Source organism: Colossoma macropomum, unplaced genomic scaffold (genome assembly GCF_904425465.1).
Source record: "Colossoma macropomum unplaced genomic scaffold, Colossoma_macropomum, whole genome shotgun sequence".
In the NCBI taxonomy this organism is placed as follows: domain Eukaryota; kingdom Metazoa; phylum Chordata; class Actinopteri; order Characiformes; family Serrasalmidae; genus Colossoma; species Colossoma macropomum.
Window position 1 is genome coordinate 4,110,677 of NW_023495267.1, and position 19,022 is coordinate 4,129,698.

A 19,022-nucleotide genomic window follows, 5' to 3' on the forward strand; every position below is an offset into this window, starting at 1 on the left:
AAACACACCTACAGACCAAAATGAGTCAACCAAGTCCTCTCTGAGAACAGTGCGTTTGCAGTCATCTTCAACAGGACTCACCCACACTCACTTGCTAAGTGTACAGCACACACACACACTAAAAATATGATTATGCTTGTCCTTGGGGAAATACACACTTTAGTCTGAGAAAGCAGCAGTGTGAGTGTGTGTGTGAGTCTCTGTAATAATAAAGGGAGACGGATATTTTTAGGGCCCAGGAGATGGACCTCTATAATTAGAAAAGCAGGGCTGTGACTGGAGTACATATGGAAATCATTAGCTTTAGTGGACAGACACACACATAGACATTTCCCAGCACTCTACTGTATTCTGTTACCCACACATAGGCGATGAAAAAGATCTCAGAAGGTTGAAGAAATGACTTAGCTAGTCCTGAGCACAAAGTAGCAGAACACTGGGTTTAAGGGCTTCTTTCAGTGTCTGTAAACGTTACCTTCTACTCATAAAGGCTTTATTTCATAGGTTTTAGCTGTTCTTAATTTTAATGTTGACGTAGGTCCAGAGACAGGCCTTTTAAATGGCGTTTCCTGCGACTCGATGTTTCTTTCTAAATAAACTGCTGCAAAGGACAGCTGGGGTTTTTTTTTATTGTACTGTTCAGCTGGTATAGATTTGTGTGGGTTTTAGAGAGTAACACAGAAGTGAAGTTATGAACAGAGAGATTACTTTTTTCTAGGAAGTAATACGTAAAATAAACACCACTATAGAAGAAATAAGTGTTTTTTTTTATTTACCATGAAAAAATAGAAACTAAAGATTACCATCAATAATCTGTCAGACCTTGAGACCTAGCTGCAGCAGAGTCAAGGTCACACTCATAGACTGTGTGTATGACACTGCGCGTGTGTGTGGAAAAGGAACAGAGAAAAACAAATATTGTTTCCTTTGCTGTACAGGCAGGTGGTGTAGGGTACAGAGTTACCTGGTTAGACTTTTATGAAATATCCTCTACTGTCTCTTTGTGGTGTGTGTGTGTGTGTGTGTGTGTGTGTAAGAAAGAAAGAGACAGAGAGAGAGACAGAGAGAGAGATAGAAAGAAAAAGAGAGAAAGAAAGAAAGAAAGAAAGAAAGAAAGAAAGAAGAGAAAGAGAATGAGAGAATGAGAGAGAGAGAGAGAGAAAGAGAGAGAGAGAGAGAGAGAGTGAGTGTGTGTCCACACTGGTCAAGCTGGTAAAGCCTCAGAGATCAGCTAGCAATCAATCAACCAATCAGTGGAGTTCTGAAGGAGCAGCAGTAAATCTGACTGGTGCTCTAATCGATAGCACTTAGCCTGTGCAGCCTTATTACACAACAACACAACACAACACAACACATGCGCGCACACACACACACAGCCATACATCCCCAAGGTCACAGAAGCATGGCAGAACACAGCTTCAGGAGGAATAAACAGGAAGACTGAATGCTATTAAATCTGTCACGGATGCAGCCACATCCTTCTCTGTACTGCACACAACTCATAACAGCAAAACCCGTCCAAGTAGTTGTGTGTTTAAGGTTAGTGCAGCCGTCACAGATTCAACCTCTCAGAATTCTCCATTATTAAAGTTAACCTGAAATCAAAACCCAAAAACCCAAAATCCTTTTTACCTTGCCTGATCTTGTTCCTGACCACATTAAGCATGATTCACTGTACCATTATAATTCCAGCTTTCATGTCATATTTGATAACAGTGCAGTGACCAGCTCTAAAACTCTGATTTCCTATGATGTCACAGTGCACCCCCCCAACCCCATCACCAAGTGAAAATGATGAGGTTACTCAGAGACCCTCCCTGATACAGCGCTTCATTTAGAAATACAGAATGCTTCAGATGGAAAATGTGTTATGATTTCCAACTCATGACTTCTCTGGAATATGCTGAGCAGTAGAGAGGATAAAGAGAGAAAGAGGAATAAACATGGAGAGAGAGAGGGAGGGAGGGAGGAAAAAAAAAAAGGAAAGATTAATGGTGGTCAGCAGTTTTGCGTTAAGGTGCAGTAAGACTGAGCTAAGTAAAGAAGCAGACGCTGAGTCAGGCTGGAGAAGGAGAGAGAGAGAGAGAGAGAGAGAGAGAGAGAGAGAGAGAGAGAGAGAGAGAGAGAGAGAGAGAGAAAGAAATGTAGAAAGAGAGATTTTGCACTGCGAGAGAGACACACACATTAAGAGACACAGAGAGAGAGAGAAACAGAGAGACACAGAAAGACAGAGAGAGAGAAAAAATGAAAAACATTGAAAGTAAGAGAGACACACACACACACACACACACACACACACACACAATAGAAGATATTGAGAGTGGGAGAGACCAAAAAAAACAGACAGAGAGAGAGACACAAAAAGCAAGAGAGACAGAGTGAGATACAGAAAGCGAGAAAGATTGAGACATAGAACGCGCACCAGAGAGTCACAAAGAAAGCAGGAGAGAAACAGGAAAAGAAACAGAAAACAAGAAAAACAAAGAGACAGAGAGACACACACCCACACACAGATAGAGAGAGAGAGAGAGATAGAGAGAGAGAGAGAGCGAAAGAGCGAAAGAGAGAAAAAGAAAAAAAGAGAAAAAGAGAGAGAGAGAGAGAGAGAGAGAGAGAGACAGAGAGAGACAGAGAGAGACAGAGAGAAAGAGAGAGAGAGAAAGAGAGCGAGAGAGAGACAGAGCGAGAGAGAGAAGGGTGAGGTTATTGTGGAGCCTGAACTGTGTAAATGACAGTAATGTGTGTGATGGGGGATGAGGAGGGAGGGGTGGGTGTGATGGGGAGAGAGAGGAGGGAGGGGTACAGACAGTTTTCCTGCTGCGCTGGGAAACGCCCCGGGACATCACTGCACTTCCTGTAGGGGAAAGAGCACTTCCTTTACAGCCACCGCTGCTGTCTCAGAGGAAACACACGCTCATCCATCCGCAATTACTCACCATGGCAACCACAGGGAAAGAGCGGGAAAGAGAGGAGAGACGGCAGATTAACAACATCAAACACACACACACACACACACCAGCAGACCAAGACAGCAAGGACATTCTGCAAAAACACAAACAAAGCATGAAAATAAATGAAAAACTAATTTCTCTCTCTCTCTCACACACACAGGCAAGTTCTCGTATGAGGTGTGCTCTCATCCTTGTGCCTCTGTGCTTTGTGCAGACAGTGGAATGAGCGGATCAAAGGCCTGTTGTAATAGCTGTCAGAAATCAATGCAGAGAGCGGGCTGTGTGGATTACCTCTGTGCCCTACACATGTCTGCATGCACACACGCACACACACACAAGCTGCTGCTATTTCACAATCAGTATTTTTCTGTTCCAAGTTATTAGAAGCAGCAATAACATTAACTATCTTGATCTAGTACACTAGCAAATTAGCACAAGCTAATATGTTAGCCCCAAACTAACACACTAGCCATAAACAGACATGCTAGTCATGACACAATACAATATGATATTCTACAATACAACTCAGACCAATATGATACAATGTACAGTTACATCTCACAATATCTTACAGTCCCTACTAACTCGGAGTGCCTCACAACACAGCTGCTACTGTTTATATTCAAGCATTGTTTACACTGACTGCATTGTTTACGCTGTGCCCGCAATACACACCTGAGTCAACGATGCTTCTTATACCTTCTGCATGTAGCAAGCCGTGGACACGCCCTCCCCAACCCTTCAAGCCTATTTTTCACTGCTTACCATACTAGTGGTTTCTAGCTAAAAGTGCCACAAAATACAACATTCATGCTGTATGGTGCAGTCAGGACCTATAATTAAATCAGCACATGGGCTGTATTTCATGTTGTTGTGCATGTTCCCATCAACAAACAATGCAAACAGCTTAAAAAAATCTCTAGATGAAACACTGAAATGGATGCTTTAAAGCAGAGGTGTCAAACTCACCCACTAAAAAGGCCATATTAAAAAAAACTCAAATCAATGGGCCAGAGAACGACTATATTTTTATTTCATTTTTAAATAACATTTTGCTATAACTGGCCATTGTTTATTCAAAATACACCCAAACATCAACAGCAAAATATAGACACTTGTGGTAGACCTTATAAATATTACATGAATACATGAAAAATTCAATATTTAAATCTCCTCAGGAGGTAGGTCTTTCAGACCTACCTACTTGCTTGAACTAGATACCTGGCATATTTTCTTTGCTACAAGTTCATTAAACCTTGGGATCAATTTCTGAGCTGGTAAGTGTTTATATTGGTTAAACTTGAGCTGAAACGTTTAGTGATATGACTGGTGAGGTAGAACTGAGGTGTACATGGTTTGAGCATGTTGAGGAATGTTTTGGGGAGATATTTTTACAGAATCTATACAGGCTATTTGGGTGACTGTTGAGTTCTACTGTTTGTTAGCAATGTTAGTCTCACTTCTCCAGTATAAAATTAAAGAAGCTAAATTTGGATTCCAAACATGTCTTGTCTGATCAAATATACCTGGGTTAAGTTTAAGTAAATTGTCTAAATTAGATTTTTGGCTGAATTATTCCTTGAAGAGGGCATGACGTGTATAAACTGAAGAACTAGTTCAATTTCACAAGTGTTTACCAATTCAAGATCTTTTTAAGATACATTGTGCTTTCAGCAATAAAATATAATTCACAAACGCACTTGAGTTCACATGGAAAAGACCGGAGAGCTGACCACAGTAAGGTAGATGTGTAAGGAAGGGTGTGCTGGGTGTGGCGGTACCTGGGTCCAGGAGTGAGTGATGAAGGGGCTATAGAGAGGGACTGCTGCTCCTGCATCTCCTCCACCTTCTCCTCCTTTTTCAGGAAACTTTTGGCTTCTCGTGAATTCGCGTCCACCTCTTTAGTGACCCTGTGGTGACAGGACAAACACCGACAAATCGCCAGCTGAATCACATTTCCTAGATCAGAGGTCAACATGATATTTTTACAACAGGCCCAACCTCAAATGGGCACAACCTCGATATGGTGGGCAAAAAGCTTTAATAGTGGCTTATAATCGATTCATTTTATCATCGCAATTTGTCAGTTTCAGGTAAAATTTTATGAGCTTACATTGCTAATGTTAGCCCTCAGAACTGCTATCTATCAGTAAAGGCTACTATAACCAACTAAGCTCATAAAAACACAACGGGAAAAGGGACGTGTTTCCTTGTCAGTGGCAAATCCAATTAAGAACTGAGTGCCTTGTTTTGGTTTTATTCAAAATATATAGTGAAAATTTGTTTCATTATTTTATAAATACGTAATCTAATACAAATTAAACATTAACTTTCCTGATAAGCCTGTCATACCAAAACACACTATACTAAATATCCTTTCTGTTCTCACAAGCGCTTAACCTTTTTCTCACCCATGCATAAACACTACATTATTTTCCAAGTCCACACAGTTCAGCAGAAAACCTGACACACCTCACGTAACCTAATCAGGAAAAGAATGTGATTATAAATGAAACAATTCCACTATAAATAGGAAAATTATATTGTAAATGAAAAAAAGTATAAAAAACACATTATATAAATACCAAAACCATCCTTACAGGCTAACAAAAGCATCTTTTTTCTTCATTAAGTGTTCAGCAGGGTCTTAGACGTCATCTGTTTAAATCAATGGCAATACTATACTGCCACCTCCTGAGTGAAATAAGCATTGCAGCAGTACAGCCTTCCTGTAAGACTTACCGGACCTCTTCTCCAGCAAAGTCGAAGACTTTTGTTATTGTGATTCTAGAGGGCTCTTTAGGTTTCGGTTCTTGCTCAGAAGATTCTGTGGTGTTTTTACTGGGTTCATCAGAGCTGGTCATGGCCATGCTCTACAGGCAAGACAAAAGAAAATGCTCAATAACAGTGTCATGAACAACTCTAACAAAATAAACATGGAAATATCAAAAACAATGCAGTCTTAAATCTACATAATGCAGAAAGAGACCAGTCAATTTTCACTTTATGTAAGAAGATAAGGAAAGGCTTTCTTGAAACAGCAGTGTCACCTCAACATAAACACAAATTCTTGCTTATTATTGCAACTGCTGCGTTCAAAAGGCTGCTGAAGAGTAAAAACATGCATTTGTGTACATCTGTGAATTGTAACTATGTGCTTTTGTACATTTATCCACTACACCTGGTTGGCGGTGAACTGCATCTTTTTTAAGACTTTTTAAATTAAGTGCAATGCTTATTTTAAGAGTAGGCACATGTATAATTCACAGAATTTTTATTGAATTATTCAGCCTTTTTGGTTTGCTTTTATTTACAATAGAGACGGTCAATTAGCGCTATTTAGTAGGCTGGTGGCTAGAATGCTATGAGCACGTTGAGGACCGTGTGTGGAAAGGCATCTCTGCTTAATCTTTGAGCTTCAAAAATATTCTATCCAAACTCTTTAACTCTCTTTTTAGGATTCAGAACTTTTTTTACAGGGATGGTAGTCTGTTCAGTTTTTGACAGTTATTTGTAAGAGTAAACACCTGTTCGGAGGCAGGGCTCTGAGCTAAAGGTCTGGGACCAACATCCTTTAAAAAACTAGCCCAAAGATCGTCTGCTTTCTTTTTCTGCTTCTCTTCATTCTCTACAGACTTTGACACATCTTCTTTCGCCTTTTCTCCTTCTTCTTCTTCTACTTCTTTTTCCTGTTTGTGGCTTCCATCCTCATCACCTTCTTCCAGCTTAAGCCCTCCTTTTTTCCTTTTCCTTTACAGAATATTGGAAACAAGATAAAGAAAAAGGGTGCTTTTAACAACTATAGTTGACATGCTACTAAAAATCAAAAACATTTCTCAGGTGAAACAGCGCAACACTCACTCTATCCTCAGCAAAAGAGTAACTGTATTGGGTTAAAAACACAATGTTTCGGCCTACACACAGGACTTTCATCAGATGCCAAAAACAACACAAAAGGACACCATTGAAAAAAAATATAGTTCTCAAATTGAATACAGGTGTGGCCTCCTTATTATAGGAGCAGACTCATCTCCTCATCTGCCCCATCTAGTGGCCTAAGCACAGAGAGAGCATAAAGACTCAAAAGTTACATTTCAGCATTTGTATTCACATAAACAAGACGAGTCAGCATATTGCTTTCAAAAGAACACTGTATAATCTATTTTAAGGTTGAGTCCTTTTAGAGACAGTGTATCTAGATGGTATTTCCAAAACTGTTCTCCACCATGTTCCACAACCACTTGTTCTATACCAAAATATAAAAATTCTCAATTGACCCCACCTTTAAAATGCTGTGCTACAGCATTGCTGACATCAACACTCTGTATTGCACTATGATGCTCACAAATGCAGTGGATGTTTCCACTACATATAACAAACCACATGGGCAATTAACAGCATTAACCATATTACATAAGTTGCAATTAACACTTTTAATCTGCATGTGCTGACCTGTCCTAGGATGTGGAAAATCTCTCATTCATTTTGTGTGATGACACTGAACACAATTCCCACATTTGTAATTCCCAAAAGTGATCTGCATAGTTCTCCTTGTTTAAACAACCCTGACTGATGTCTGCTTTTAGAACCAATTTTTAATGTTTTTAGATCTGCGAAATGGTAAAGATGGTAAAGGTCATTTGAAATGTTTACCCCAAAGCTGGATCGAACGGAAGAATATGCCAATATTTGTGAATAATTTTAAGAGGGGGGTATAGGTGGTAGTAAACTGGATAGGAGACCTAAACCTAAACGTGCTTAACAACTCTTGTCTGGTAGTGTTCCTCAGTTTGTCTTCTGCCCTGTCCCACAACAATCTGTTAAAACCTTTTTCCTTTACAGAATATTCACCACAACGTAATACAGAAACAGTCAATATGACATAATCATAACAGTAACAAACATCTGAACAGACACATTTTATAGCAAAAGTATTATCCCACCTTACAGACAACCCTTTACTTGACTTCTTTTTCTTCTTCACATGGTCGGTTCGTGGTTCGTTCTGTTCCTCTCCTTCCAGGCCATCTTCCTTCTCACACTCATTAATGTCATCCTCACTCAGGTTGTCATCTGACCAGGTAGAGGAAAAAAAGGAAGACATTTTAGGTAAGGTGGGTAGTACAATTTCTTAATTATATATACTCAAGCAACATTTTAAAATTTTACTTTTCTGAGTAGTTTCAGGTCATAATTACTTCCACTTAGAGATGGCACAATACCACTGTTTCTTTTCCATTACCAATACTGGCATGTACTGATGCTGATCTGATATTTCTAATTTAAAAACTAGTAAGCTTTAAATTGAGCTGTTTTTAAATGAAGCACTTCAGTTAAGATGAGCATCTGAAAGAAGGACCTCATGCTGAAAATATTCAAACACTCTACTAGCCCACAGGAAGAAACACACAGCCTAAAACACCACAGTGAGTGATGCTTCAGGATACATTTGTTATAGGATTGGACCGGATTCATTCAGTTTTTCACTCCAATATCAGATTCACCATTCTGTGCTGATAATGATACCCATCAATGCCTCTATGCCATTCACTGCAGCTCTATAAGGACCTCATCTGCTGTCTCTGCTGAAAAAAACCATGAGAATCACTAGGATTTAAACCTGATTGTTTGCTTTCTAATGGGAATTGGCTTAGTAGTTACTATTAGTGACCATTAGTTTCCTGTAGGACACCTTTAGTAAAATATCAAATGTATCTGGACTCAGTCTTAAAACACATGTTAAACCATTAGAATCATTTACACTGTGAGATCAACCTGTCTGGAGAACAAAAAACCATTAGTGACTACTGGACCACCAGGAACCAAAGGAAACTTTTTTTCTGCAAGGTAGTTTTTTGACCTGGCACTTTTGCAATTGTACTCAAGGTACTTTTATTTCCACTAAAGCTAGAGGTTTAGGATAGAGGTGGGCAACAAGACAACATTTAATTGCTATTATGGTTATTGTTATTATTATCATAATTGGTGTTCTTATTATTAGAAAATATGTCACAGTGTTTCACTAACCAGCTGCTTGTTTCCTTACAAATAGGACATAAACAGTCCTCTTTCATTAGATTTAGTGCAATACAGTATGAGAAATGCTTAATAAATCTGATTGCACTGTTTTGGTGTTTTGTACTGGGGCGTTTTTGAATCTTTTCTAAATTAAATTTCTTCAAACCTCATAAAAGTAAAAACCGTGATTTATATCATTCATTGTGGAAATGTAGCGAGTATCGTTATTTTTTTGCCACATCGCCCACCTTTAGTTTAGGCTCCCAGCATCACTGCATTTTAATTTACAATAACATCCGAGTTGGTTTACAATAAAGCGAGTTGGTTTAATTCAGCATTTGTCAGACTACAAAAATGCTCACTGAGCAGGTAAACAGCAAAGTGTCTCGCGAAACGCTAAACAGGAAAAATATCTATGAAATGTTAACTTACACACCGAGTCAGACAACTGTGTAACCAGCTCAATAGTTCAATAAACCCTGTTAACGTTGAAAAGCGTAGTTTTCACAGTCAGTATTTGTCTCTATAACCCTCTTGTTTCGTGTTATGTTACTGTGCAAAATACAACTAGCTGGATAAACACAAAAAGAGTAAACGATGTTAAAACAATCCTGTGTGCAGGTCACTCAGCTAGCCTGCTAACGTTAGCACGATACCCAAACAAGCGTCTCTCACCGGAGGGGACGTAGTCTTCATCTTCATTAGAGGAATAATCCTCCGAGTCGTAGTCAGAATAATTCATCATTTTCATCAAAATGATGTGCCGCAACAGTTAAACGACAAATAAAAACACCAGCTGTGGAGCTAGTAAGCTAAGGCATGGAAGGTTGAATAGGAACACAAAGCCTGCGCGGAATTACTGTCTTTGATCTGTAAACACTGTGGACACTGCATTAACTAGCGGTCTGTGTCTCTCTGTGCCGATCCTGAACTTCTACAGATCTACAGCAGGTCGCCCCTCTTCTATGGCACGCCCAAAGGGACAAAAAGCACTGTTGCCCTGGCCTGTCCAGTACAATAAAATACATTCCAGTGAGAAGCGCTGATTTGTCTTTCAGGATTCAAGATTCAATATTCAAGATTCTTTATTGTCATTGCACAGGGTACAGCGAAATTGGGTAGCAATCCTAACGGTGCATAAACAAAAAGATTAAAGTAGGAATAAAGCAAAACTATAGGCTAATGTAAAATATAAAATGCAAGATATTCAAAGAACGACTATATCATTTAAAATTATTTTAAAAAGTAAAAATAGAAAATTAAACTATAACAATTTAAAATAAAATTATAAAAAAGTAAAATAAGTAAAATGAAAAAGGTGGATATAAAAGAATGTAGCAGCTATGGTATTGCATGTGAGGGTATTGCATGTAACTCATGAACGTAACTCATGACTGTAACTCATGAAGTTTTCAGAAGGCATTTCAGTTATGGTGTAAAAAACTTAAACACAAGACTTAAATGTGTCATTCAAAACGTGCAGCTACTGATGGTGTGTAAAAAACTAAGACAAACCCTTGTTAGATAACATACCACAGAATTTGTATTAAGAGCTGCCACTCAGTAATGTATGGGAGGCAAATCCAGCCGAAAAAGAAATTAAAATTAAAACAATAAAATGTAAATGCAAACCTCTTTTTGCCATTTCTTTTTCCAAACATCTGCGCAAATGTCCTGCCAAAATTGAAAATGAAATGAAACACCTACATTTGCAATTTCATTTTTCACATGAGCACGGGCCATTTGTGACAAAAATAAAAATAAATGTAAAACAGCTGTTTGTCATTTAATTTTAGTCGTTATTCTGGGTTTTTCATGGCCAAATCTGAAATGAAAAAGTTAATAGAGAAAAGAAAATCCAAGCTTCACTTTGGTTTTGGCTTTTCTTCATGAAATGCAGAATTTCATTTTCAATTTTGGCAGGACATTTGTGCAGATGTTTGGAAAAAGAAATGGCAAAAAGAGGTTTGCATTTACATTTTATTGTTTTAATTTTAATTTCTTTCTTGGCTGGATTTGCCTCCCACAATAACGTGTTCCGGATTTCTCAAACGCTATTTATGACTCGCTCGCCGGCGCCCTCTGGCGTTTTGCAGGAGGAACAGAGCAGCCTCTCCTTCAACCGGCTCTGACGTTACTGTCAGACCTGCCGATGTGACGTCAGAACTCAGTAGTTTGTGTTTATGGAGGAGTGAGGACGCTGCTGCTTCACCATCTGCGCTGGAAGCGAGCACTGCCCGATTTTCTAATGGTGTTATTCGGAATCTCGAGTTACTTCGCCCGTGGTCGCCGTGTTCAGTTTATGAGAGATGCAGGACGACTCTAACCTGCCCGACATAGGATTTGTGCAGCAAATTCTCAGTTTGAATTTGGTCCCCAGGAAGAAAAATGCCACCAACTGCGGGAACGACACATCGCTGTGCGATTTCTCAGGTGAACTCCTCTCTCAACACACAACAAGCAAGCTCTGGTTTATTCTCACTGCGTTATCCCAGTGCGCGCTTAGACTAATATGAAGCTTTCAGGTGTGCTAAAGGGCTTTTTAAACTTTTAGATAGATGTACGGACGATGGCTCGCTAGCCTAGCTAACCCTCCTAGCTTAGCCTGCTAGCGGAGATAAGCGGGGTCTGCTGTAGTTAGCTTAGCAGAGCCGCAGATACAGCGGTAGATAAAGCTAGATTTGTTGTGGTTTTGTTGAAGTACTTGTCAAATGGAGTTACTTGGCTTTAATTTTACCAGTTCACGTATATTGTCTTATCATATACTGCCATGAATAATTGTCAGTATAATTCTGAAGTGTGTAAATCTCGTATGTTCAAAGGCGGTGCTAATAGCAAAACTGTTGTGTTAGCTAGCTAAGCTAGCTAGATAGCTATTTAGACAGATAGGTTAGTTAACTAGGATAGAAGCTGCTGATAGTTTACATAGCTAGCTAACTTTATTTTGAATAATAGTGATGCCATATTCTCTGTTTATCACAGTACTTACAAATTACATGCCAGCTGTTTTTTGTGTCTTGCAATAAAAAATTGTGCAAGTTTGTCACAGGAAGTTTGCACCATTTTTGTTGCAAGAGACAAAAGACAAAATATATTGTGCAAGTTTCCCATAGCAAACTTGCACAATAAACATTGTGCAAGTTTCTCATGGGACAGCAATATGCATAAGAAGGGATTAGTGTCTAGATTAGTGGGTGTGAATGTGGATGTGGGCAAAATCTGCTCTATAATTTGAATCTGCTGAACATGAGGGAGGTAACTTTCTGTAGTTGCTCAAAGGTCATTTGTGAAAGTAGAGCAGCTCTTTGTGAACTGGGTTTTGACAGATTCAGTGCAACAGCTGTGTGGTAACTTCAACACTGGAACAGCTGATGCTAGTTTGATTTTAAGCCTCAGTCAAGATGTTTTTTGCTATTGGAATATCATCAGTATCAGCAGATATTTTCTTAAGAATATTATTGGCACTAGACAGATGTTTAGATTAGGCTGACATTTCAAACCGATGCTTAGGTGACGCTGAGCTACTGTGTTGAAATATCTGTATTTATTCATTTTGCTCTATTTGAAGCCTATGGCAAAGTCTTATATTTCTCCAGGTAGATGCATATTTATATTTTATAAATGTTTATGTATCGCCATTGGCAGATATGTGCATGAAAAATATTAAAGATTTTATATTTATATAAACTATAAATATTTTTTAATAATACAGATTATTTAAAAATAAACATGAATAATGTCCTGGATAAGTAATAATCCCTGTCACTGTACTATAAAAAATGTGGAAAAACATCACGGCAACCTGAGCAGCTCAAAAGAACATTTCCTAACCCGACAAATATTTCAATTTACTTTGTTCTTAATTTACTGTTCAATGATGACAAATACATGTTATGTTCTTTACATGTAAAGAGTTTGGTTTTTTACGTTATCTATTTCCTTTGTCCTCTTTCTCAGAGATGTGGTATGGTGTGTTCCTGTGGGCTGTCGTCTCTTCGCTGCTGTTCCACGTGCCCGCAGCTCTACTGGCCCTTGCCACTCTCCGCAGACATAAGATGGCACGCTTCTTGCCCATCGCCATCTTGCTTATGGGCATTATAGGCCCCCTGTTTGGAGGAGTCCTCACTAGTATGTATTTTAGTCTGTCATAGCTACAGTATCTCCCACAGAGAAACGGTGGACGGCTAACTCTTGGTCGGTTCATTAGTGCCCAGATTAGGCTTAATCTGACTGTGCATGCATTACTGTTAGTGAATGTATGTCTGTAGACTTTCTCACAAAGACCATTTATGAAAATTAGTTTGTAAAGAAGTACATTTACAAGTTGAGTACATGATCTGTATGGACATACAATATTATAGCTACCTATTGAAGAGCATAAACCAAATTTGCTGTACAGAGTCTAGAGGTGGGCAGTCCAGGTCCAAAAAGTAAAAACCCTTCTCAGGCATTTGTTCCACCTGCCTGAACACCTTTGCAGCTGGTTTGAGCAAACCAGAGAAGCCATGCAGTTGGAAGACCCCCACAGAGTCTTATACTTTTTAAAAGTCATTCTACTCTACAAACCAGGCGGCAAGGCAGTGGGCCTTCAGGACCAGGATGGGGAAACACCGATATAGTGCTTGTACTGGTACTAGTGCTGGGTGATAGCTATACTAGTATTGATATCACAAAACAATATTGATTTTTTGGTTATAATTGTATTGATTAGATAACAGAAATGTAGTTAACCTCTTGGTTAACTGTTCAGGTTTTACCCAGTTTTCTCCCCAATTGAGTCATGTCCATTTCCACCCACTGGTTAGGTTTCCCCCTATCAAGTGATGCTACCAAGTTGGGATGGTGAAGGCTAGCACATACTTCCTCCAAGACACGAGGCTAGCCACCATGTCTTTTCAAACTGCCACTATATCATTGTCATTGGGCAGCTCACTACACTTGGAGGAGAACGCTAACTGCTAGTTCTGTTACATCAGCTAATGTTGGCTAGCATGACGCTAAGCGAGAGAGAGAGGACTGTTGGCTAGAAATCTGCCCAACACTTAGACAGTTGCGCCATTCAGGGGTCCTAATTATTCTTGCTACAAACATGATACAGCAATAGGGTTTAAGATGTTAATAGTGGAACACCCCATTTACTGAGTGCTTCAGATTGTTTTGAGAAAACACTCTAAAAATACATAGAAATTGAAAAAATAGTTATCTTTCTGGAAATCTGGTTTCTATGTGGTTAAACTTTACTGTTTTACTTTACAGAACAAAACTGTCAAAAAACTTGTGAAAAAACTGTCAAAAACATGAAGTTGATTAACACATACTTAAATTATACACTGGGAATTTTTTATTTTTTTTTTTATAATATTTTATCAGTACTGCCCAGCACTTCATGTTATATATGATGCATGTTCCTTGTGGCTTCTTCCAGGTGCAGCGATAGCAGGGGTGTATATGGCAGCAGGAAAGAGGATGATGTCCTTGGAGGCCTTGGTGTTTGGAGTAGGACAATCTTTCTTTGTTCTCGTCATCTCCTTCCTCAGAGTGTTGGCCACCCTGTAGCGTTAGAGCCACCGGCCCAACCAGGCTGCCATCACAGAGCAGGAAGAGAGCTGTGAACGACTTGGTTCAGTTCCCCTGGACGTCATATGCAAAAACATGGAGGCCTTATTTTTCACACTTGTCCCCACAGGTCTTTTATTTTGATATGTAGATAGGTTTTTCCCTCTCTCTCAAAATGTCAGGTTTCGGATGGCAAAATGGACAGATGAGTACCTACCTTTAAATGGCCTTCGAACACAGGTGGTTTGTGGAGACATCTTGCACATGTGCGCTTTGTATATAGAAGAACATTCCAGGAGAAAGATGCAGTGGGCCAACAGATCTTCAGCACTGAGGGCCATGGAACCACAGCATATAGTGTTCAGAGCAACACTGTCTGGTTTCAAGAAGCCTCTAAAATCTTATATTTCCGTGTATTTTGCGGACATATGTGTCATGGTTATGAGCTCACGATTCTGGTAGTGATGACACTGGTCTTTTAAATTGCACAGATATTGGTCTCATGGTTTTTGTACACCAAATTCACTTTGTTTTGCAAACGATAGTATGGAAACCCATTACTGCCTGGTAGAAGAAGAAAAAAAAATCACCTACATTTTTTTTCTCACTCTGTTTCTGGCAGTAGTATGTCAAAAATCTAACTTAGTATCTCAAAATATTGACTTATTCTCTCAAAGTTTTGCTGTAAATGCCAGAATAAGGAATTACTTTCTCAAAATTTGGGTCTTGTCACAGTAAATGTAGGTGAAAAGTCATCATTTTGAGATACAGATCTTTTTTATTATTATTATTTTGCTACCTGAAAGAGAGAAGAAGAAAAAATAAATATACTAAAAAAATACTAAAATATACTAAAAGCCCATCAGAGCTTTTTTCTTTTCTGTCTGGCAGGAATGAACTTCCATAGATTAGCCATGGGTCCAAATAGAGCTAGTTTGAGCCTGCACTTGTGGTAGTTTTAAGTATGTACATACTAAAGCCCATTCCAGCTCCTCCTCAAGTTATTGTGGAGAAGGATAAAGATTTTATATTTTTTAAAGAAGCTAATCTTATAGGCCAAAAGCTACAGAATTCTTTTAAATTTATTCTTTCTTTCTCACTTTGCTTTGCTTACAAACTTTCTGTCATTTGTTTGTTTACACTTCATTTGTTTTTTCAGTGCATCATGGTTAGGAGTTACAGGTACATTTAGTCTAAAGCGTTATTTTAGTAGCTAGTTCTGTTCTCTGGAGAGCTCATTTCTTGACAGCATTTAAATAGCTTGAGTTACATAGATGTCAATTTTAACACTGACGTCATTTTTACTGTTGAATTCTTAATTGTGTTTGTATTTCAGCATTTGGCCTTCACATTGTTATTTATTTACAGCACAAAGTAATATATTGTTGCTTTGATATTAATATGCCCGTAAGATTCCATATGAGGCAACCTCAGTTCTTAATGCCTACTATATGAATGTGTATCAGATTTCAATGAAATCCCTAATAGAATCTTATACCTTTTACCAAAGAGATCCTAACGCTAATGTACAGCCATTGTAAATTTGATATACTGTAATCTTTAACCTTGTTGTAAAGAGGTTTCATGCAGCGACCACAATCAAATGACTCTACTTAACTCAAGAAACGTTTTAATTTATTTAACTACTTCTCACCTAAAGAGTGTAGTACATAAAAGAATGGAGTATATCATCTTCTACAGCAAGAAGTGTGAAGTAAAAGGCTTCTTTGCCCAAATAGATGTAAGTTTTGCTTTTGATCAGCCGAGTCTACCACAGATTCATTAGCAGCAGTGACTTGAAGCAACTCCACAGTAGCAAAGCAAAAGGAGAATTGGGTTTTTTATGGATTGTTGAACAGATTGCTAAATCATGTAGAATTATAGCAGTCATTTTATGCATCCTCCCTACTCAAAGTCTGGTGCAGGCTCAGTGGCTGTTAGGTCAGCTGTCAGACTAAGAAAGCTGCTTAAAGTCAACCTGAAATCAGAATTTACCTTTCTTATCTTGTTAGTTCAAGGAACGATCTATCATACTATACTATTCAAAAGATAAAATTGTTGTTTTCCCATTATCTTTAATCACAGCGAAGTGACTTGCTAATGTCACTGTGCACCAGTGGGCGGGGAAAAATATTAACCAATAATGCTTCACCCACCATCAAACTCAGAGTCACTCAGAAATGTCGTGGTACGGAAGGAAAATGTTATGACTTTCCATTCACATTGACTGTAAAGAAATGCATCACCTAAAAACTACTAAAATAGCTAACCAGGAATGAAAATTAGCAGGGACCTCTTAGTGTAACGCTAACTGACTCCTACTAGCTTCCATCCTTTATTAGATATGTTATCATTTTGATTTTTTTCCTTAACACAGATAGGTTTTAATTAAGCTGTGTTCCCTCTTTATACAAGGCCTCTGGAAGTTTCATTTTCCTCTAAGCTTTGGCAATGGTGTGGACTGTTATCGCTGATTCTGCTAATCTTTTATGAATGGAGTCCTCAGTCTTTAAGCTGGCTGCAGCTGGAACGCTGGCACTGCTGTTGTCGTCAGCCGTGGAAATCATTGAAAGCAATGTTTTCCTTATTCAGGGCCTATGGTCTTTTACAGTCTCACAAATGGATTTATTTTTCTAAAGTCCATCTTTCCTCCCTCTATAGAGTGACTGCACGTTGTCCTCTTGGTTTGTCCTTGACTGTCTTGTTTTCATGAAAACAGACTGCAGTTATTTAACATTAATGTGATTTTATGGGTTGATTTTTCTTTTTTTGGGGCAGGTTTCATTTTTCATACTGTACATTAAGTGCCAATTGTTAATATTTTCATGTAATAAAATGTTTTAGATGATAGTTTGTCTCGATCTATGGAGTAGTTTTTATCTGCAGTCATACATGTCCATTACGTCTGTGATTTTTCTTGACAACAGTACAGGGTCATTTTTGTGTAAAGACATAATTATTGCACTAAATAAATCTTTACACTTACAGTGAACTCCAGAATTATTGGCACCCTCACTGAAAATGAGCTACAAGCAATATATAAAATAAATCACACATGCAACACATGATATTTGGGGCATATGCAAATGAGTAAGCTGCATATTTTTATTTTTACACTGTTTTGTAACAATTTAAAACAAAAAAAAGGTTCCCAAAATATTGTCAGTTCATGACATGAATAATATAAGAATAAGAGCATTCTGTAATGCTTAACAAGATTGCTGAACACTTGTTGAGGGATGGTGGACCACTCTTTCATGCAGAACAGTTTCTTGACAGCAGCCATTTCTCTGTGGGTTTTGATGTGTGTTTAGGGTCATTATCTTGTGGAAAGGCGCACCAAGGTGAGGCTTCAGCCTTCTGGCAGAGGTAGACAGATATTTTTTTTTGTGGAATTTATTATGCCATCGATTTTCACAAGAAGCTCTGGACCACTAGCAGCAGAACAGCTCCAAAGCATCAACAATCCACCACCACATTTGACAATGGGTATCAGTGGCTTTTCACTGTGTGCAGTCCTTTTTTTCAAGTGTGATGATTGTATGTATGACCAAAAGGTTCAATTTTTGTCACAACAAGTTCAGGCACTGCATTTTGTGGCTTGCTATAAGGAAAAGCTTCTTTCGTGGAACTATTCCCAAAAGGCTTCTGGTCATGAAAGTAGATTTTGAAATCTGAAAACACCAAGGTGGAACTAAACAGCGCAGTTCTGAAACTGTAGTCGTTGGCTTCCTCTTTGTCTCTCTTACCATCCTCCTCACTGTACGTGGGGGCAGTGTGCTCATGCATCCTCTTCCACGCAAATTTTCAACTATTCCATGCTTTTCAAACTTTATCACCCTGATTGTGATTTATTTTTATTTTCAATTGACTACATTTTTTTTTTTATAACCATTTCCTAATCAGAGCAGGTCAACAACCTTCTGCCTCATTTAAGTTGACACCTCTTTGGTTTTACCCTCATTGATGGATGACAAAGAAATTTTATATGTGTGTAACCTCATATTTATAACCAGCATAATAGGAAATTATCAACTCTTGTAGGAATGACTTCTATTTGATGGTCACCAATTTCTCCAAATAATTATGAGGAACATTTTAATAATTATATATGTATTGGTTTTTTTATGATTGCTTTTGTCCAGTTTATTAAAGTGTGCCAATAATTCTGGAGTTGACTGTATAACACATTTTCTGTCTGAACAGGAGTATCATCAGGAAAGGGTTTTTAAATGTTTTTTTTTAAGATGTACAGTATATGGTCTTACAGTGTGATGCCTTCATGCTCAAACAGATGAGAAGAAAACCTTGGGCCAATGTTCGAATCATGAAAAGAGCCTGAATGAGATGCTTTTCACCTATAGCACAAACAGAGGACTGGCATTATTCACACCTTCTAAAGCGCGGATGGAGCTTCCTCTGCTTCTCCAAGCTTAATCCTCCCTCTCCTCCCTCCCTCTTCATCTCTCCACACTCTCACAGATGGCTCTCCTGCGC

General features: G+C 38.5%; 2 protein-coding genes across 3 annotated transcripts in view; one reads left to right on the plus strand and one right to left on the minus strand.

Moving 5' to 3' along the window:
• The window catches only part of cfdp1 (craniofacial development protein 1), a 36,744-nt gene extending 26,923 nt beyond the window's left edge, over positions 1-9,821 (minus strand). For both annotated transcript variants that reach the window (XM_036561719.1, XM_036561720.1), the window contains exons 1-5: positions 9,645-9,821; positions 7,895-8,024; positions 6,479-6,701; positions 5,694-5,824; positions 4,733-4,861 (exon numbers count right to left, since the gene is read on the minus strand). In XM_036561719.1, coding sequence (XP_036417612.1) covers positions 4,733-4,861; positions 5,694-5,824; positions 6,479-6,701; positions 7,895-8,024; positions 9,645-9,720 — 689 coding nt within the window. In that variant the 5' untranslated portion in view covers positions 9,721-9,821. The remainder of the gene's footprint in view (positions 1-4,732; positions 4,862-5,693; positions 5,825-6,478; positions 6,702-7,894; positions 8,025-9,644) is intronic.
• Positions 9,822-11,134: 1,313 nt separating this feature from the next.
• Positions 11,135-17,509, plus strand: tmem170a (transmembrane protein 170A). The gene is made up of 3 exons (XM_036561737.1): positions 11,135-11,402; positions 12,927-13,097; positions 14,395-17,509. Exons 1-3 carry the CDS (start codon positions 11,279-11,281, stop codon positions 14,523-14,525), a joined length of 426 nt encoding a protein of 141 aa, XP_036417630.1. The 5' UTR covers positions 11,135-11,278; the 3' UTR covers positions 14,526-17,509.
• The last annotated feature ends 1,513 nt before the right edge of the window (positions 17,510-19,022 follow it).